Below are 21,588 nucleotides of genomic sequence, written 5' to 3' on the forward strand. Positions count from 1 at the left end.
AGGTGACCCACTGTATGGTCTGTCACTACCAGTTGGATAATATTCTTATAACTTGTTCATAAATCTTAAGTAATTAATAAGACAAAGCAGGTGTGATGTCCTCTATACTATAAGGCAACATTGGTTTCGATATTCTCAAAAGAGAAGCAGTTGTTTACATAGGCAATGACAGCATCTTATGAATGATGACTAATCTGGGACCATCTTTTTAGGAGCACTTTAGGATTGACATTCACTGCCACAGATCATGCTTGCAGTTTTCTGTTCTTTGTATTCTTAGTGCTTCCAATCAAGCTGATAGATCTCAATCTCACGTTTTTTCTGAATGTGGCATGTTCTTTGTTCATGTCGAGCTATTCTTTTCACACAGTCTTCAAAGTTCTTGTTTTGTGCCCAGGCATTTCACGCATTACCAGGCTTTATCCTGAATTAAAGGTTTCCAGTACAACTTATATTCAGTTCCTAGCATTGTCAGACATAAGAACAAGACAGCCATCTACTAGACCTGACTTTCTGTCGTGGCTTCCTTTTATGCTGAGGTGAATTCTTGATGTTTTGAAGAAGGTAGAAATTATTTTTACGTCCTGAGACCAAAGATTGGTTTACACTTCACATGTGATTATGCTAAAGCAAAATAAAGTAACACCCAGGTACAGATACCCTGTAGGAAGCTCAGATTATGTCAGTAGGTTTTGATCTTTATTTGTGCAAGTTCATGCCATGAACAATTATTTTTATAAATAAAATAGATGCTTCATGAGAAGTACCTTACATCTTGAATCAGTTGTCCAATTAGTTAAAACCCATTTGTTTTGCAGTTGGCTTTAAATTATCTTAAGCTTCTTAAATGTATAAAAGTAATTTGTTCTTTAAAAAAACCCTTATTTTCTGTGGTCCTTTTATTGTTGAAGGCAGGTTCAAACTATATGCTCTACAGGATTTTCCCTTTATAGGTTTGCATTCAGCTCTTCCAAGACAAAAATCTGATGGAGATATATCTAATTAATGTTGTGTTATTCAGTGGTTTTGTAGGGAGAAATACAAGGAGTCCTTTGATTTAAATAGTACCTGGATCGAATACTTTGAAAGTTACAAGTAAAAATCTCAATCTAGCAACTTTGTTGAAGCCTAGAGATTTAGGAAATAGTCCTAGAAAATTATCTTAGAGGTGGTATTATTCAATTTATTTTTTAAATTCGGAATTGATAAGACAGTTCTCTGATCTCAAGAAAGCAGATTGGGAAAATGGGAAAAATTGAAAATATACATAAGAAAACTCACTTTGCTAATTTCTACTTACAAAAATACAGCTTTTTAAAACTTTGAGGATTTGCTGTTAAAATAACTTGTAATTTTCATATTCAACCAATTAAAAGTATCCCATTTTTTAAACTTTTTTTTCTCTTTTTTTCCTTTTCTCATTTTCTTTTTTTTTTCCCTGCCTGTTTGGCATTTGGACATGTTTGATGTTTGAATCCTGCCCATGTCCAAAAAAACTAATTTAAGTCTCTCTATTTTTGTGGTTTGGTTTTTTTCTTCTTCCTGGGTGTTGCTTTAGAAATACGGCATATTTGAGATCTAGGTCTTTAACAGAAAACTAGAGTTCCTGGATGAAATAGAATGTAAATATGATCAGATACAGACAATCAGTGATGGTTGGTATGAAATGGACTCTTCTTTTAATGAGGACACTAAAACACAGACTGGACCACGTGATTGAGTATGTTGCAGATACCATACCAGGGATAGCAGTGTGGATATTGGGATTTTTATATGAATTTGTTCAACAGACTTGTTACAGGGAAAGCTAAGGGAGCTGAGTAGCAATTTTCCTGAAAGGTCAATTCTCTCCGATGCGTTTCTGCATGTAGTAGGGGAGGACAAATGTTTAAAATTATATCTAAACCATGTGCTGGACACTTTGGGCATCTAAATATTCTTCTTTAATTAGCTAAGATTGCTTAGAGTGCAAGTTAACTGAAGGTAAGTAGTGTCTTAATGACAGACTGCTGAGTAGAAGGCAGCAACTTGTCAAATGGTTCATCAAGCAAAATCGTATTATGATAATTCTGTAAAACTATCTGTTTGTCTTGAAGCATAATCCAGGGTAGCTGTCTGGACTCCAAACTTGGTTAGCCTCCTTGGCAGCAGTCTGATGTGTTATGTCAGGTGAGGATATATCTGCTTGGCAAATAAATTGATGTGTAAATAGATTCTTGTATTCTTGTTAATGCTATGAGTGCCAAAAATCTCTAAGTATGGGTGCTGCAGAGGAAGGGATCAACCTTATAATTAGAGCTAACTACAGATATTGGCACACGCAACAGCAGTCTGTGATAACCTGAGTTGCAAGTGATTTTATTTTCTCCAGTTTAGCTGAGCACACAGTCTAGTGCAGTAGATCTAATTTTAGGTTTCCTTAACGTGGAAAATTTCAAGGCTGGTAAAGCAAAGCAAACTACTAGCTACTTGAATGTTTCCAGTTTTCTGAATTACCTTGTGCTGAACAGCTAATGTTTGTGTTGTAAACCAACCATCTGTTTTTATAGTTTGAAGAGAGAATCTCCTTCAAATGTTAAATGCTCTAAAATGTGTTAGTGAAGAGGCTGTCAGCCATTTGTCATACTACACCATTCAAAACTTTTCATGCACAGTAATAGCAAGTTGAGTTTCTATTCTTCTTTGTATTGCTAAACTAGCATCAAAATTAAAGCTAAAAAATTACTTAGCCTAGTTTGGACTGTGTACTGTGACTAATTGATTATTCTTTATCTGTCCTAAGGAATAAAAATGCGTTTACTTTTCTGAACCATCCCATTTTAACTGTAACTTTGAATAAAAACATTTCATGGATTTTGTAAGCAGAGATGAAAGACATAATCAGGAGTTGATCAGATATGTATGGATGGGTAATAAATAGTTTGACAGGTGGAGATGTTGCAGAATATGATGCCTCCTTGAGGAATTTCAGAACAAGATGAAGATTAAACATGGCAGTTCTCTGTTTTGGTTTGTACTGAAAGAAAGAGGAACACATCTTCTGAAACAAAACAGGTCCCTTAAACATATGGGGGATTTTTCAAGGTTGGCTTCAAAATAATCTCTAGTGCTTTTTTTAACTCTGTAGGATACTGTGCACAAGGCACTATGCATATGCTGTTCGCCACAGTATCCCAAAAGAACTTGTTGCCCAGATGGTGCAAACCATATGCCTCCTGATAGTTTATCTGTGTTTGGGAAATATTGTCTAAAAATATAAGAAAGGTCATAAGACGTGTAAAAAACAGTTCTACTGAGTTTCTTTTAAATAATGCTCTGGAGGTATTCAAAGTTGGTTTGTTTGGTTTCGGGGTGGTTGTATTTTTTTAGTTTTGGGAGGTGTGTGTAAATGTTTTGTGGTAGAGATGAGGAACTAGGGAATCATACTTGCTCCACTGCAAGACCACAGCTCTTAAGGCACACATGCAGACTTCACTAGTTCATATCATTGAAGAGATAGTTTTTCTCCATAGGAGATGCTTAAGAGGAGTATAACACAAGGCTGGGTTCTGGGTCTCTCACTTCCCCCCCTTCCCCCAACTGTCTGAATGAACCTTTTTGGAAATGTAACAATATAGAAAGCCAGTTAATTTTGGTATTTGTTCCTCTGTCTTCCGTACTGCATTTGATTATTTCCAAAGGCTAAAGGAGAAAATTTTCTTTGCCCATATGTAAGCTGTTAAAATACGTTTTCTTTTTTGCTTACCTGGCACAGATCCACAGAGGAAAGGCAGTCTAATTACATTTCCAGCATAGCGGTTCTTTGAAGTATCAACTAATTAGGAATGGGCATTGCAAAAGTTTAGACCAGCACTCAGGAAAAGAATGCATCGTGTAACCATCACTAATTCATTAGGATAACCAAAGCTTATTTCCTTTGAGTAAAGATTTGCACATTCTCACCTACAGCACTGTACTATATATAATACTTCTTTGTAGCTCCTCTGAAAGAACAACTCTGTTTAAAAGTAAATTAGCCAGCCAAATTGAAAGGCTAATTGCCTTGAGCTTCAAGTACAAAGGATATCCACGCTTAGATTTCTTTGCCAGCTGCAAGAGGCTGAGAAGATGTGTTTTCAGAAATCCTAACAGGGTATCTCATGACACTTCAGAATTTTAGTGTGGTGTCATAAATCACTAACTTATTCTTGCTCCAGTATTGTTTGCAGAATCTATTGAGATAGATCAGTTCTGTGTACTGGGGAGAAAATGGGATGGAGGGACAGCCCTGTTTAGTCTGGTAACAGCTTATGTCAGATACCTGAAAAGGTCTTATACTTTACATTGCTTTCTCTTCTGATTTTGATCAGAATAAAACTGAGTGTATCTGATTTGAATCAGAACTTATTTTTGCAAGAAAAAGACTGATATGGCATACAATCCCTTTACAGACTTAACATTTTTCTGGATCATTTCAGCTGGATATATGGATGCTGTTCTGTGTTTCCTGCTTTGTTTTTCTTGTTTTCCCTTTCTCACCTTTCAGTTTTTAATTGGGTCTAATCCTCATTGAGTAAATACGGTGACAGCCTTTGTAATGTATGACAGAATCATGTCATTTTTGTATGGGACAGTTTAATTTGTGGATATTGTTATGTATCAGCTGCTGCTAAGCCTTGGCTTACACCATGCTTTATTCGGGTTATACAGAATTGTGAGCTTGCAGGATTGATCAAGTGTCTTTTCTCCATATGATGATTCCCAACCTTTCTGCCTTTTAATGAGCACATATTCTTGTTTTTACTCTTAAACCAACTTCTAAATACTTCACAATCCTACCTATAACGATTACTCTAAATTATTTTTTGGTTTCACATAATTTAGTGATTATGTAACTTCTCTTTATTCTCAGCTCACTGACTGTAATCTCAAGTAGCTGCTTCTGTTACATGATAATGTTATTGAGCTATGTGTAAACCTGAGGAATGAAATGGCCCTGTTTCATATCTGACTCCTGGTGGGTGAGAACAAGTACCACCCAGAACTCTTCACAGTCTGTCTGCAGCAATAAGCTCTTTTTGAAAGAAAAAACCACTTGACAGATGTGTGCTTGCATAAATTTGAGTGACTACAAAGTTTAGAGAATAAGATGAAAGTTTTTTTGTTTGTGGGGGTTTTGGTGGTTTTTGTTTGGTTGGTTTTTTGTTTGTGGGGTTTTTTTGTTGTTTTGGTTTTTTTTTCTATTACCATTTAATGTGTGTGTACGTGTTTCTTTCATAAAAGTTTAAAGCATTCAGATAGCCTTCTAAAGAAAGGTTAGCTTGTACAAGATAAACCTCATTCATGGTGAGATTCTTAACACTGACTCAATGCAGAATTGTACTTGTTCTGTATATTCTAGAAACAGGATATTTCAGTGGAGATTTTCAAAGGTGTGTTTTTCCAACCTGAACTTCAGAGAAGAAAGGAAGAAGACAAAGTTTTGAAAACAATGGAAACTTTCCTTGCATGTAATAACCTTTTTAGTTTTTGAACAAATATATACACCACAAGATGTGCTCATTCATGGTAAAAGCTGTATTAGTGTGTGGAAAAATGGGCGTACTTTAAAATCTCAGTGCATGTTTGCCACCAACATTTTCTTTTTAAAAACTCTAGAAGAGACTAAACAAAGCTTTTCAATCATAAGTGATTAGCTTTACCAGATGTTCAGGTCTCCAAATCCCAGGAGGATGGGGGCTGGGATTTGGCAGACTTCTGAGGGCTGGCACGGTTCTGTCTCTGGATGCATGGACAGGTTCTCTCCAGGGCTGGACTGGTCAGGGTATGCTGCTGCAAGCCCTCCTATGCACAGTATAGGCATTTTCTCAGAAGGGACTTGCATCTCCTGCTCCCATCAGTTGCTGGGAGGTCATTGCTGCTTATAATCAGGTCACCTTTTAATTTAGATGCAGAGCTTCAGGCAATGAAGGTTATTTTAAAATTTCAGCTTGGATTTTTTAATTCTTAACTTGGTAGCAAGAGATTTCTTCAAAGACTTGTTTGTCTTGTGTATGCAGCTTTTGTAGTAAAACTGAATTTATAGTTATTTTGTTAAAATAGAAGTGGAACTTGGGCAGTGATTTCTTTTTATTTGAAGGTTAATTTTCTTTCTAGACTGGCAGCTGGGATGCCTAAGGGTGCAGGCACAGTGTGTGACTCCTTGCTGTGCTCAGTTTTTCTTTCTGGGTGTGTCCATATTTCTAAACAATTTTAGTGATGTCAGGACTGTACTTTTGAGGCAAATGTTCTGATTTTCCCCATGTGCTCTGCTTTGTTCCATATTTGAGCAAATACCGGGCTCTACCAAGGTTTTGTTCTGTTGGAAGAAAGTAAGCAGAAACATGCAGTGCTGCAGTGATAATGTGCTGCTGCAGTACCAGCCTGGTGCTTTCCAAAATAACCCTCCTTGGAAAGGCTTTGGTGCTCTTACAGGCAGCTCCATCAGTCTTCCCTCTGGTCCACACAGCTTCCTAATGCAGATGTTTGTCTCTGTCAATTTTAAAGGTATCGAAACACTGAGCTTCATTAAGATATTATAGATGACTGAAATAATTGCTGAATTGTATTTTGGATTATTTTCTGTCTGCAACCAAACGTACAAGATTTCTGACAGGCCAGGATTTTTAATCTGTAACCTATTTTATTATTATATAATTATATTTGTAGGTACAACTTGTAAAAGAATTTTTGTTTCAAAATCTTTTACTTCAGAAAACAAAAATTGCAACGGTGATGTTGAAATAAAACAGAAAACAAAGGGACTGGGGGGGTTATTTATGGTTTAAAATACATTGAAAAATAACAAATACAGAAGCTCTAAGTGGATTAAATTTTCAGATGAAAATGCCATCTTAGCTCAGCTGAGTCGAGGATCTTGGTTGCTGGCCTTGAAATATGATACTTACACTTAAATGATTTAGTGTGACAGTCTCTAGCCTAGGTTTTCAGGATCACCAGTATTTTGTTTTTAAATTAATTAGGTGCCTGTACTCTAGAATTATTTTTAATAATTAGTTTTATTTTTATTTGATGTGATGTGTATCTTAATGTATTGTTAATATTGTTTGTTCAGTGACAGAACTGTCACATGTAAGAAACAAATACATGAAGTCTCTTTAGAATACTTGACATTGTATTGTACTTGTGAAAGAATCTGTACAAATACTAAAATGTTAAACATGGGTTAGAGTTAGGAATGTGATGAGTTACTCTCTTAACCATATAAATGACTTCAACTATTTCTGAAGCTTTTTCTTTGTACATCCCTGTGCCAGAGAACAGAACAGACTTTCTCTTGGTAATATGCTTACCTGGATAATGAGAGGGGTGCTCTAGTGTTACTTCTGAATACTACACTCTTCTGGGGAGGATTGCTGCCACTTTTGGTTTAATTGTTTGTGTCTCTCAGTGCTCCTGCCTAACAGGGTGGTAGGTGTACAAAAAGTTCTGTGCTGCTCTGATTCCCGGGCTGGAAAAGGGACCTTGTGTTTGAAGTCCCTGGCTTTTGAAAGCTGAATATAGGTGCACTCTTGCCTAGAAAGAGCTGCTTTTGTGCACTGCTCTCTGAGCCAGCCTTTGGTCATCCAGAGTAATTGGGTGGTGGGGGAAAAGAATAAACAGCAAGTTGTGTAGCTAAGAAAACAGAATTATTTTCTATATAAGTTACCCTAGAACCCACATGTCTCCTCTGCTGGTTTAGCACCATACCTTAAATGAAATACAGGCCTTCCCCCTATATATACAAAACTGTTCTTTGTGCAGCTTGATTCATTGATCCGTGATGAGGTTTTTATTCTCTGGGGCAAGTTAATACTTCAGCCTCTTGGCTTGATGTTCAGGGACTGTAGTTTACCATGATTTTGTATAGTTTGTGCAAGACTAATGTCTACTTGGCTTTCCTCTGTGCAATAGTTTGAGTTGTGAAGGTATTGATGGACTAATATAGATGACATACAATGCTTGTATGAGGCTGAAGATTTGAATGTATGTGAAAGTGGAAAGGCTTCATTAGTCTCATTTGAACAGTCTGCTCTCTTCCAGTGTTTCCATAACATCTCTTGTTGGCATCCTTTTTGTTGAGTAACTGTATTTGAAGCAGTGGGCACTGCTATGGTCACTGGAAAGTAAAAAGCTCTGGAACCAGTGTTTAGTAAGGCAGAGGAAATGTATTTGAACATAATCTTAACCTCTGCTAGAATGCAATAATAAATCTGCTTTAAAATAGAGAGCTTGCAGAACAAAATAATGAGTTGTTGCGAGTTGCTGTGCACAGACTGTGATATATTGCCAACTTATTATTTCAGAGCTCTGTGCTGTGTCACAAATGCATTTATTTCTATATTAAGCAATGCCTCTGCAGTTTGGAACCTTATTTGTTTGAACTGGTCATTGGGTCCTGCATTGTAGCATTTTAAAAAAGAAAATGCAGTTTTAACAGTAAGGATTAGTTTCTATCTAGTAACAATTTTGTCTCTTTTCTTTGTAGGTATGAAGCGTCCATTAAGTCCTGACCACATAACTGAAGATGGGATTATGAATCAACCAGCTGTTCTACGGGTCTTTGAAGAAAAAGGACTGAGGAATGACAGACAGGATTATCAATTAAGCAAAGAAAAAAAGAAGATACTGTTTTCCTTCTGTGAGGTGTGCAATATCCAGCTCAACTCTGCAGCGCAAGCTCAAGTTCATTACAACGGGAAGTCTCACTTGAAAAGAGTGAAGCAGCTAAATAATGGAAAACTCCCTACAAGTACAGCTCCTGGCACTTTGTTTGCAAGTACAAGCACAGGTACATGATTAGTTTGAGATGTTGGATTTTGGTCAAGAATTCTAAGGAAGCTTTTAAGCTCTACCTTCTCCACTCAACATAACCATTAAACTTATTAACTATCAGTATTAATCTATATTATTTTGCCATATTCAGAATTACTAGTGTATTTCTTTTCCTGTGAAGCCAAGTGGTATTGAGGCAATATTCCATTAATGTGGGATTAATTACTGTGTTGGACCTTGAGATATGGTCTACTTAAAAGTAACTGTTGTGGATCCAAATACATATTTTGTCATCTGCTTTTGTTCCCAAAAGAAAGTTTTGGAGGAATGCTACATGTACAGGAGAAACTTTTAAAAGAAATCTAGTAGTGGAAAGATAAAGGAGGAGAGATTACAGGCCTGGCCCTTTCATTCTGTCCGCTTTTAGTCATCTGGGTTTTAACTACTCTCACTCATAGAACCGGTTTAGGTTGGAAAAGATCTCTAAGTAAGAAGTAATTCAAAATAAGACTTTTTACTTACTAGGCAAAACAAAAGTCTAAAGTGCTTGGACAAAATGTGTTTAGCATGCACAGTGTAAAGACTCAAAGCACTCAATATGCTTTTCTGGTTTTTTTTTGGGGGGGGATGGTAGGTTTTTTTATTTCAGTGTTAGGCTCAGTTCTTAGCTATTTGAGAAAAACCTAACAGATCTTAAATCTTCATAAAAGAAGTTTTCTTAATTGTAATATTTGTTTTTATTTGCTACATGAAGACACTGGCTTTGGTTTCTCTTATTTTGTTTTCTATAGAAACAGTCAAGCTACATTGAAGGGTTTAGCTTTTTCTTTTTTCTGATTTTGTTTCTCGTTAACTGAATTTAACTTATTTTGACGTCTGTGGTACTGTTTTGTTTGATTTAGAACTAAGTAGTGTAATGATATCACTTGTGTAAGGCGTGTGATCCAAAAGATTGAATTCCTATTGAGTAACATCTAGATTAGTTAATTGTGTGCATTCTTAAAATAACTGAGTATCTCTGAGACACCATGACTGAGTTAAGATTCCTCTGTGTGCTGATCTATAATGCAAACATATAAAAACATTTTCTATTTTTGTTGCTTTTTGTTATCTGAACCCCTTCATCTGGTGCCTGTGCTGTCATTCCTGGGGATCACAGCTGATGCTCTGGCACCATTACTCAAAGAGTGCTCTGATGCTCAGAATACAGTTGTTTGCTGGAGCACATGCTTTGGGGTTACTGTATAGCTTGGGAGTCAAAATTCACGTTTCTTTGTACTTTGTTCACCGATCTCTATATTAGACTACATCCTAGTTGTGTACTAGTTATGCTTGTCTATCCAGTGCATGTTGAAATAAGCATTCTGTTTTCATAGCATTTGAAAGAAAGAACTGGCTTACAGTAAACAGTTTATTATTACTATGATCACATAAACTATTTAATATACTGTTAAGAACCAGTGGGAGAATAAGATTTCCTGAGATGTAGTTCTCAAAGAACATTTTCCAAAATACATAGAAATTAATTTTCTTATAAATTGATATTATCCAGGCTCGGTTTTAGTCCATGTCTCTGGAGTCTTATTACCTCTTGTAATGTAAGTCTTCCTTTCCCATTTCTTCAGCTAACATTGTAAGCAGAACTAATTGTGCAGATGGTAAGAAGGCAATTATATTAATCTCACCTGACCAGTGAATGGACTTTATTCCACGTGCAAAGGAAGCAAATAGCCCCTCTCATACTTCACTGTTATAGCTACACCCTTCTAACAAACCACCTAGTGAACAGTTCAGCACACTTTAGGAAACTTTCTTCAAAAGTTCCTGCCAATGTCAGGTTGGAGTTTTCCTCTGTGTTCAAAAGATGAATGTGAAATTAATAATATTCCCACTGGAAAATGAGGTGACTGTAAATTTTCCTTGACACTTCAGAAACTATGATTACAGACCTGCCAGAACTATCTTGATTCTGCGTGACAGAATTGATGGATCACTGATTCTAGTTCTCCCTGACACTTGGTGGACTTTCTTATAAATGGAGATGAGACATATTTCCATATTCATTCTGTTTTGTGGTCCTCTCTGTGACAGGTGGCCCTAAGCTGTTAGAAAATGTCCTTTTAATTTTTCACTTCCACTACATTTTACAACTATAAGCTCAATTTGTTGCTCTTAACTGGCTGGTAACGTTCTTGTTGTACCACTATTGGAGTGTTTATTAAGATTTGATACCTGGGTCATATTGTAGAGATGAGTTTAAAGTTACTTCTTTGTATTTAGAGTAAGGGTGCAATTGTCATAGGACTTAAAAATGTATTTAGCAATGTATTTTTCAAAAAAACTTACTCTATTTCTAGTTTATTTTGCCTTGCTAGCTATTGAACTATACAAGCTCTTTTGCTATTATACCTCTACATGCAACTTGAATTTCTTCATAGCAAGGAGGATTCCATATAAAATAAAGATTTAAGAGCTGCTTTTCTTTATATTGCCAAAACCAAGGAATTAATGGACTACATTAGGTGACTTTGGTGATTTGATCCACTCATTGAACTCCTCCTTTTCTTTACATTGGTGTTGAAAACTGTCTGTTGGGAAAAAGAGCATTCTGCTTGGAAAGTACATTGCACATGGTGTTAGAGCCTTCACTATTGCTTATGTTAGTGCTTGTTTATTACCAGCCATACCCATCATGTCTTACTGCAGCTCAGGTTGAAGTTTGTCAGTGCTGCCATTCCTGGGCCATCCCTACCCTTGTGCCAGGCATACATGATATACGGACAGGCTGCTGTGAGAAGGACATAAATGAAGTCTCAGGAAAGTAAGAAAGTGTGTGTTTACCTTCGCAGCTTCAGCTGGAAATTATTTATTTCCTATAAAGAAAAAGGAAAAGGAAGGGTGGTTTCCTGCAGCCTTGGGGAGATGTGTTTTGGAGTGAGCCTGTTCAAAGCTTTTCAGTCAGCCGGCCTTGCTGGAGCCTGCAGCGGCGACCGGCGCGGGGCAGATCCCAGCTGTTCGGGTAGCTGGAGTCCCACCTGCCCCCGCTAGAAGCACGGGCTCAAGCACCCGCTGCTCACAGGGGCCGCAGCCAGTTGTGAGCGTATGGCACGAACTTGGCTAAGTGCTAATTGAGGTCTGCTCTCTTCCTCTCTGCTGACAGCGAGCTAATGAGTTAATTGTTCCAGAGCTGAAGACGGACGGGGTCATGCTCCGGAGGCGGGGAGGCGGCGGGGGTGCGGGATGCAAGGCTCCCACGCGATGGCGCTGCAGCCCGGGCGGTGCGCGGAGCCGCGCGTTACCAATCCCGGTGTGGGGAGGGAAAACTGCGGGCTCTTCGCTAATAGCGGCTGGGGGCTGCTCCGTGCGTGGCTTCCTTGTATTCCTCCCACTTCTTCGGATGTGACCCCGATTTTGCTTCAGGAATTCTAATTGCTTCTTCCATGGGGTGGTAGCTCCTGGTGAGTCTCCTGATTCTCTCTCCTTTGCCCCCATGATAACAAGGGAACAGTTGGTGTAGTTTTAAGGAAGTGTACTAGAAATGCGTGTCGAAGTCCAGATTTTACAGATCTCTGGAAAAGCACAGGGAAGTTTCATTTTTGTTACAGAAAGTGCCCAAATTTAAAAGTGGGCGAAGGAGAATCCCTTTTCCCTGGGTCCTAGGCTGTTTTAAAGAGCAGATGTGCTTTAGGGCCAGGTGGCACTCCTTGATGCCCACGTGATCTTTCTGTAGGTTTGGCTGGAGGTGTGATTGGGCTCTCAGGGTGTAGAGTATTCTGGTAGCAGCTTTGCCTTTTTGTTCTTGAAATCTCGGACGTTGCTGGACAGTTTTGGAAATGCTGTAGGACCCCATACCATGATTCTTTGTAAAGAACAGTGCTACAATTCGTTGTGTTAACACTGCAGTACTGAGGAAATAATCACAGGTTGACTTTCTGAGGGATTATAAACACACACTTTTGTAATCTGGTTCACAGCAATGACAGCCAGGGATTTGTTAATACAACAAAATAAATACATAAATGACTAAACTTCTGTTGTGTTTGTGACTTAAACCAGGTCAAAAAAAGGGCCTAATAGTGGGAGTGGAAGGGAGAACATAAACCAGCAATTTTTGGGCATGGGAGAAGAACAAGGGAGTATGAACAAGGCAGGGTTTCTTCCACTTGTGGCAACAGAGATTAGAGCTTCTTTGTTTCTTTGTGCAGTGCCATATAAATTTGGAAGTTTAGGCAACCTATCAGGTTAATGGAGGCAGGGAGGTTTACAATTAAAGAACTCAGAATTATTCTTGATGTGATCAATGGACTGTATAGCTAACTTGCATGTTCGTTTAAAAAAATTAAAAAAAGGAAGCGTGAACAGTGTCTTTAGCCAAAAAATTAAACTGTTGATAGACATTGAGAAATTATACTGAAAATATTCCAGATAGCCTTAAATCTACGTTCTCAATTTTGGCCTCATGTATGCAAGGAAGACTTTTTTTTTTTTAAATGAAACTGTGAAAAAAGTTAGTTTGCCAGATGACTAGGTCAGTGCAAGATTAAATGATGGTAACAACAGAATGGAACTGCAGTGCACTGCTCTCATTTCAGTGGAGTTTTTCCTTGGTTTTTGTCAGAAGAATCTAATCCTAAACACAGGTCTTTGTATTTTAATCCTTATCTGGGCCAAGACTGGCTTTCTGACAGGTAGCTTATTTGTCATCTAAGACTGCTTTGTGCCAGCGTAAGGGAGAACAGAACTTTTGCTTGCTTTAAGCCTCTTGATCTAGGTCCTCAATTCCTTCTCAGTGTTTGTCTTTCATTAATCTAAAAAAAGACAAGGATAATCTGATTTTTATTGCAGAAGATCTTTATGAATTATTCTACCAAGTACTCAGAGGAATGCAAAGCAGCGACCAAAAGTATCTTGAAAAAGTTTGTGACCTGAGTTCCATTGTGAATGTGTGCATGCACATCAATCATCTAATTCTAGTGCATAAGTCTGAAGAGGAGTATAGTAGAAAGCACTGTGAGCTTACTGTTTCTCTGTGTTGGGCCAAAACCTTTTTTAGATGAGTAGAAGGTCAGCACTTTTTCTGCCTTCCATGCCTGCTGCCTACAGCCCGACCTTTCAGAAAGCAGTTTCAAGAAAGCTTCTTCTGGGGAGGGCACGAAGTAGAGCAACTCCTCAGGGCTTCCCTTCTCTGGCCTCTGTGAAAGGGAGGTTGCTCCATGCTTTGCTGTCCTACTCCAGGTAAAATCCATTTTTCTATTTGTAAAATATTAGACTCTTTCACTAGAAAGCAAAACTTTACTGTCTCCAATATGATAGAAATAATAACAAACAGAGTTACATGCCTGTAATGAAAATTAGCTTAGTGAGCTGTTGAGAAACTCTTGGTATTTCACTTTCGCTGCAGGGTACGTTGACTTTTTTCTTGTTCAGTGGTCTCTTGAACAAGATTGCATTTGGTAGATGGTACCATTTTCTTTGCATCATTTGAGTCTCTTCCACCATTTACTTAAGAAATAGGTAATGGTACGTAACATTTTTCTTACAATATGAAATGTATTTATGATAAGCAATTGCTGGTTTTCTTTCACAGAAGTCATCATAGAAACGTAGAATATGCTGAATTGGAAGGGACCCATCAGGATTATGATTAACTGCTCTGAAATTAAGCAGATTTATTGTATTCTTTTCAGGTGTTTGGTACTCCTCACAAAATGTTGATGATGAGAGTTAATATTGAGGCCCAGAAATGACATTACAGTTGGTTTCTTATTTGCCAGTAACTACACGCCGCATCCATAATGTTCTGTTCTTTGAGTAGCACTGTGAAAGTACTGGTAAAATTAATAAAAATATTAAGTAGATGATATGTGTGCTCACTGGTAGGCTTCAAGAAAAAAATTAGTTGTTTTAAAGTAGTTGATAAGTTTCATCAGAGCAAAACATTCAAAAATTCCTTATTGGCAAATTGAAAACCATAACTCTTTTGAAGGTGGTAAAGGTTATCAGAACAATTATTCATCTCTAGGCTCCACATCATTTTCTTGGAGGTGGGGAACACACGAATGACATTAAGGAAACAGAGTATGTAGCTATTATGGAAAAAGTAGTTTAGAGGGGGTGGTCCTTTGGGTAGAATGTGGAAGGATTTCAAAACAAAATTGGACAGTACATTTGGCACCCTTTGCCACTACTTTGCATAAATATATTTTCATAGCAAAATTCTTTCCTGGACAGTTTAACCTCTCTTCAAGGGCAGTTATGCTGTGGTAAAAAAATCAGCATTAGGACATCAAAAAATCAAATGTTCTAGAGTCTAGGACCAAAAATGCTGCTGCTCCCCAGCCATGGTTTCAAGCTGAGAATGGCTGCAGGAGTAGTGGTGAGACAACCTCTGTTGTTGTGGGGAGCATATCCCTTGTCATTTAATGACTTTGGGCATGGCCTGGGGAGCTTCTTAAATCAGTTGAGTTGTTGTTTCTGCAAGAATCTTTTAACTGTCTCACTGAAGGATGTGATCCAGCATTTAGAGGTGCAGACAGCTGAGAAAAGGGTTCTATAAATTCAGACATTTATATTCATGTGCACTTCTAACCATGATTTCTGTATTAAAACTACTGGAAAATATAAAATAATGAAGTCAGGTTTTTTTATTATTTTTATCTTGTAAAAGGAAAATTGATACCTTCTCTGTATAGTAAGTTTTCTCATCTGGGAACAGATCCTGTCAAAATTTCTCTCATATTTGTCTCATGAGCCAGCAGTATATTTGGATAACTGTACAGGTAATATAATGAAAAACTCCCGTGTCTTTCCATTTCTTGAAAACCTAGTTATCATTACAGCTGTTTTATACTGTGTATCTCTGGTGTGAGTATGCCCAGGAACACATGCCCTCTTACCTTTTTGGGGAAAGAAAACCTGTGAAGTACCGGAAAAGACAAAAATATGTACACTGCAAGAAGTCCATGTGGGAGTAGGAATAGCATGAATTTAATAAGCCATGGAGATTTTTCTTAGTAAGTAATTTAAAATTACTGTTGTTCTGGAAGGATGAAGGCATTGGTCATGTAATGTTATGCTTTTAGTGTTTTGTGTTTTGTTGATTTTTTGGTACAAATACCTAATCTGCTAGACTGTACAGGTCTTTGTTGGGTCAGTATTCTAAATTTTTTCAGCCAAATATTTATTATTCCTTTTAATAGATATCCTGTCTTTTAATATATAATAGACTTTGTCTGTTACATGGTTAAAAAAATGCTTATTTCATTTGCATAATTTTGAATTAATCTTATTTAGGAAAGCTGTAAGGAATCATTAATTTTTATTGCTGGATTTTTCCCCCCCCCCAATAATGAACCTCATCACAATACAGGCTGCTGATTCTCCTCTGTCTCGTGTTCGTTGTAGAAAAGACAGAGCTATTTTTAACGTTTACACAGTCTAGATAGATGTTTTCTCGTTCTGTGTGGTTTGGAGCTGAATCTGTAGAACCTTTCATAATCATATCCTTTTAATTTTTATGGTTTGTTTGAATTTGATCTCTGTAGCTGATTCCATGCATTGATAATGAAGGCTTGGGTTGCCTGATTCTCAGCATAAATTGAGGCAGACTTCTACTTTGACAGTGCTCTGTGTTTCGGTACGCATGAAGATACAGAACTGAAATTGCTTTGCTTTCTTTACAAATGACTCAGAGTGTGCTTGTCCTTCCCTAAAATGTTGCCAGCGTGTGAAGGATTTTCAATGAGCAGTGCAATAAGCCGGCATCTGGGAAGGTTTGAGGCTGCTCTGGTATAGCAGTGAACTGTCACACAGATGATCGGGGCTGGAGCCAACACTCTGTAGCACCGTAGATCATATTGGTCACATACTGGAAGTTTTGTTTATGTAACTTGGTTGCTGTTTAACCTGCTTAAATAGTATAGCCATAATGTGGAGTGGGCTTCCCAGTAGAGGTGAGTCTGTTTTTTATTATTAAACTTCACTGAATTGCTTTGTGCTATGACATTAAGAGTGGATGCTTACATGTTTGGCATTATTTCTATGTGCACTGCACTTCTGTTTTAGTTATTCCAGTGGAAAGGATAATAAAAATGGCAAGGCATATAATGCATCTTTTTCTTCTCTTCTTATTTCAGTATTAAAAGTAACTAAATATGTGGCAAGCTCCCTTTCCTTGCTTGCTGTTTGCAGAGGGCATCTTTCCAGTAGGTGACTTCCTATGCATTTTAAATGTTTTCTGAATGTCAGTGATGCTGTGTTATTGTTGTAGAAAGAAGCTTATTAGCAGTGTGAGTAAATACCTCTTACCAGAGCTTGCTTTCTGGCTTGTTAAATAGTTACAATGATGTGTGAAACACAAGAGCTGTCGGTTTCTTCAGATAAACTAAAAAAGTAAAGAACAAAATAAATTGTATACTGGATTTGACATCTTAGATATGTCTGTCGTTGTTAATATTAAAAGTTATGATCTTTCATGCGCAGGACAGCTTCCAGTAATTCATTTGCACTGACAGCTTGCTTTGAGAAGGGTATAAAATTACTGTCTGTCGCTTCTCCCTAACCAGTTAAATTTGAGATTTAGTGCACCAAGTTTTATTTAAGGGAACAGATAGTGTGCTAAAGGTAGCCTGTGAAGTTCTAGTAGTAAATCTTTAAGCTTGAAAGAAGTATTATCATAAACTAAACAAACTTTGTACTTACGTGTTTAAAAAAGGGGATTTTATTGAGAATTTCACCTATAGCAGAACGCAAAAAATTAGTTCAGCTGAGTTCCTTATTAAGCACTGCTGTTATGTGAATATTGAGTTGGTGAGGTGAGACATCATATGATTATATTTCTGTATGCTGATAGTAATTTTTTTTAAAATAAAACAAGGAAATACGTTGAAAAATATTTATTAAAATGTTTTTCTTGCTTGCTATAGAAATGTCTGTGCTTACTATGTAAAGACTGCTGTGGGTTTTTTTTCTTCTTCTGAGGAACTAGGACAGCTCATGCTTTTTCCTGCTAAATATATTTATGAGGCAGCTGTTTTATAGCTTTCAGCTCCAAAGTTATAGATAAGTGTGTATTTGTTTGACAGAACATTCGAGAATTTCCATTTACTGCCAGTACATGTAAAGCTTGGCTAAGCAGACTGCATCAGGAGCACACACCATTTGTATTAGCCAATCTGTCTTTGCAAGTCCCAGGGCCACTATCTTGCTAGAAGCCACTGTGTGCTTTTGAAAGCATGAAATTAGTTTTATACTGAGCACATAGTTTCTCATTTAGCAGTTCTTTTTATGGTAATGGTCAATTTATGGTTCAGTGCCAGAATTTTGGTGTTCTGTCAAAGCCGATGGCTTCTGCTAAGGTGTTCTTTGGAGATAAAGACAAACAAAATCCAAAACAACACCCCCCAACAAAAATGCAGTTTGTGGTGGGGATCCTAGGGAGGTGCAAATAAAAGGAAGTTCTCCCTAATGACCTAACTCCTGACATTGCTGATAGCATTTTGGAATTATTTTATTGTAGTATTTCAGGAAACATTTGTCATTCATGACATAAAATTATTAAATTAATTGTCACCTTTTTATACTTCGTAAGTTTTTTTGTTTGCTTTTTTCTCCCCATGACATACAAAATTGATCTCAATGCTAGTTTTCTCTTCGTGCTTATTTAATGATAAAGGTTAAAATGCACTTGAAAAATGTATATAAAGCACCCTAAACATTCAGGATGATTTTTAGATATCAACTTTAGAATACCTTACAAGCTTTTCTTTTTCTTCAGGAATCTATAGAAGTCAAAATAAGTTGTTAGTAAATACTTTTGTAAAACCTTCTTTAATACGTATTATTTACAAATTGATGCACCAACTTGTTTTTAACCTTTGTCTTGTTCTTGGAAGATGTTTATTTTTCTAACTATGCCAGATTTCTGACTGTTCCCTCACTAGGAGCTATGCTTGATGAAAGGTTAAGGTGGGCATTGTGCACTTCAATTGGGTTACTTTGTCTAGCCTACATTATTCTCTCTCGTATATAGGCAATTTAAAATTGCATTGCTTTTAATCTAGGTCTTCACAATTCTGACTTGATCCTGAAATAAGCATTTTTAAATGATACAATATTTGCTTCTTGTCCAGTTCTGTCTGCAAGGAGCAAAATTTGCCATTTCTTTGTTGTTTTTTTTTTTGGGGGGGGGAAAGATGGGGTGAGTTCTAGAGCTGGTAATGTTTCTTCTCTGTTAAGTGCTGAGGAGAGATCCTGTTCACCTACTGTTATGACTTCCTGGGAAAACAAAAAGCTGGAGGTCATAGTTTCCAGAAGTTTAGTTAAGAAGTAAATGTAAGCTGGTGTACCCATTTTTTATTATTCCATCATCATGGAGGAGAAGAAGAAGTAGAAGCTGTGGAGATGACTGCCCTTTGTCACAGGCACTTGGAAAGCACAGCAGTCCCACTTCAACAAAGCTCCCTTTTCAAAACCACGTTTGGATGCTTCTGTAGTCAGCAAGAGATGCAATGACAGCTTAAAAATATATATATATTGTTGTCATTTTAGGACCTTTGAATAAATTTGCTTGCTATTTTTCAGTGTATGTTTAAAGGCTACGAGGCAGAAAATACTATGAGCATTTGGAAAACAATGTGTGGCATGTTGCTCACCATGACATATAAAATTTGTTTTATTTCTCTAAGTATTTGAGCTAGAATGCCTTTCTTTGTCCTTTTATTATTTGGGGATTACTTTTATCCATGCTTTATCATTATGAATACAAGCTTGCCACATTTCAGTCTGATGAGTTCTTTGTTCCAAGATGGTTTTTGCAAGGTGCTTTTACCTTCAAAGGTCATGCATCCTCTTCCAAATGTCTTTATTGCTGCATGTTTCGCCTCCTGCTGTTTCATATTGGTAGTTCAAGTGAGAGGCAAGATCTGGTATGTTTGTTATGCTGGACAAAACCACTTCACTTCCTGGTGTGGAGCTCTTTTATTTCTGTATCCATGATCTCTAGCCATTTCTGTATCAGATTGTCAGTTATCACATGGCACTGTAATTTTAATTTCTTCTCCCTTTGAAGGCATGAGTGTTAAAGTGTGGTGATCTTTTTCACTTTGAGAGTGTTCAGGGGGTAACAGCTTCTCCACTGCCAAGGTTACTTTACAAGGAGATTCTGAAAAAGAGGACACTAAGCTAAAAGGAAAAAAAAAATTATTGAGGAAGTGGTATATTGTGAGCAATTCTATGTTACTCACTTGACTCTGGGATCCAATTCTAGCTAAGCTCTCTGTGGAAATCTTGAATTTGCTTTATTTTAGTGGAGGTCACTGATAAATCCTGCCAGAGGAGATGAGTGCACTGAGAACTGTAGTTCACTGTAGCAGCCCTGTTGAAGTTTTACTACTGAAGCTCAAGTTTATATGTTTTTTCCTGTCTATAAGCTAAAGAGCCAGAGATGTTCTGGAGGTCTCACCCAGAATGTTCAGCCAAGAATTTGTCTTTTTTTAATATGCTTTCTGTTCTGTTGCATTTTGAGCTGTGCTCATAACATGAATCTGAAGGGAAAATAAACTAAATAACTTCCCTGTTTCACATATGCTTTTTTGTTCCTGTAAGGAAGTTTTCTAAAATTATTTTTTAGTTGTAAGTGAGGAAAGCTGGGTATGTTTTGATCTCCAGAAGTGTAAGGAGAGTGCTTTTGTATTGATACCAGCAGTCAGGACAGATGAAAGGCTAAATTCCTTAGCTGTGGGTAGTTTCAAGGCCTACACTGAAATGTTTGTGTCTCTGGCTGAGCAATGCAGATCTTGGGAGGAGATGAGGAAGTCTTTTTAATACTCTGTGAATAGAGGAATACAACTTCCTTAAGGGCTGAGATTTTAAAATTCATATAGTGTGTTACAGGTGCTACTTGAGGGAAAGGATAAGACTATGAAAGCTCAGTGGATAAAATTTTCCCTTTAAGCAAGTTGTGAAACTGGCAGACTTTGGGCAAGAATTTGTGTTACAATGCATTTGGTGACACCACTTGGTGTATGGGTTGCTCTGGATGGTGTAGGAGATCTGTGTTCAGATCACTTGTGTTCAGGTAATGAAAGGATGTTTCCATATCAAGAGACTTCTGAGGTTACTGTGGTGTGTTCAGTTCTGGATTTTTTTGTTTGGTTTTGCTAGCTGTTCACGTTGGTACTGTTTGTGTTTTTACTGAACTAGAAATGTCAGAGCAGGTCTCTGGTGTGTGAGTTTCCCTTTTGCTTGCTTCAAGCATTCTGTGATGGCAGAAGTCAAAACACAGTGCCTGGGTTTGTAACTTCCACCTGGGGGTTTCCATTTTCTTCAGGATATTTCATAGTAGGGGTGGAGAGATGAAGGCAAGGTAAGAAATCCATATAGGAAGTTCTTAAAATTGTCTGGTTTTCTGCTCAAACAGGATTCAAAATTTTCACACATGTGCATCTCCTCTGGCTCAGCCTTGAGTGTTTGCAGTGATGACATCCTGAAATGTTTTGTGACTGAGCATTTAAATATGAGCAGAAATGGAGACTTTTTTTCCACCAGCCAATCAAACTTAAGTGGAACATGGAGAAAGTAAAGAGGTGAGCAAGATTTATAGGCTTTAGAGTGGCACATCTGGATGAAGAGACACAGAAATCACTTCATCAAGAAAAAACAGGCCAGCTGGAAAGAACTGAAGATTATTGTTAGGAATTGCAATTAGTGTATGGTGGCCAACTTTGTTAGTGGTACCATTTGAGCCTGATGCATCTCGAGTAAGGTTCTGAATAGTAAAAACCGATCTATTAAGTA

At 37.4% G+C, this 21,588-nt stretch overlaps 1 protein-coding gene across 4 annotated transcripts in view; it reads left to right on the forward strand.

Annotated features, from left to right (window-relative positions):
* ZNF385B (zinc finger protein 385B) overlaps positions 1 to 21,588 on the forward strand; it is a 165,459-nt gene that overhangs the window by 23,539 nt on the left and 120,332 nt on the right. For 2 of the 4 annotated variants that reach the window (XM_008634718.2, XM_017735810.1), the window contains exon 2: positions 8,507 to 8,809. In XM_008634718.2, the coding sequence (XP_008632940.2) occupies positions 8,509 to 8,809 (301 nt within the window). In that variant the 5' untranslated portion in view covers positions 8,507 to 8,508. Of the gene's footprint in view, positions 1 to 8,506; positions 8,810 to 12,161; positions 12,252 to 16,404; positions 16,746 to 21,588 lie in introns of those variants that run through there. The other 2 variants (XM_017735814.1, XM_017735811.1) reach the window with 2 other exon arrangements.

This window comes from Corvus brachyrhynchos, unplaced genomic scaffold (assembly GCF_000691975.1).
Source record: "Corvus brachyrhynchos isolate BGI_N302 unplaced genomic scaffold, ASM69197v1 scaffold255, whole genome shotgun sequence".
In the NCBI taxonomy this organism is placed as follows: domain Eukaryota; kingdom Metazoa; phylum Chordata; class Aves; order Passeriformes; family Corvidae; genus Corvus; species Corvus brachyrhynchos.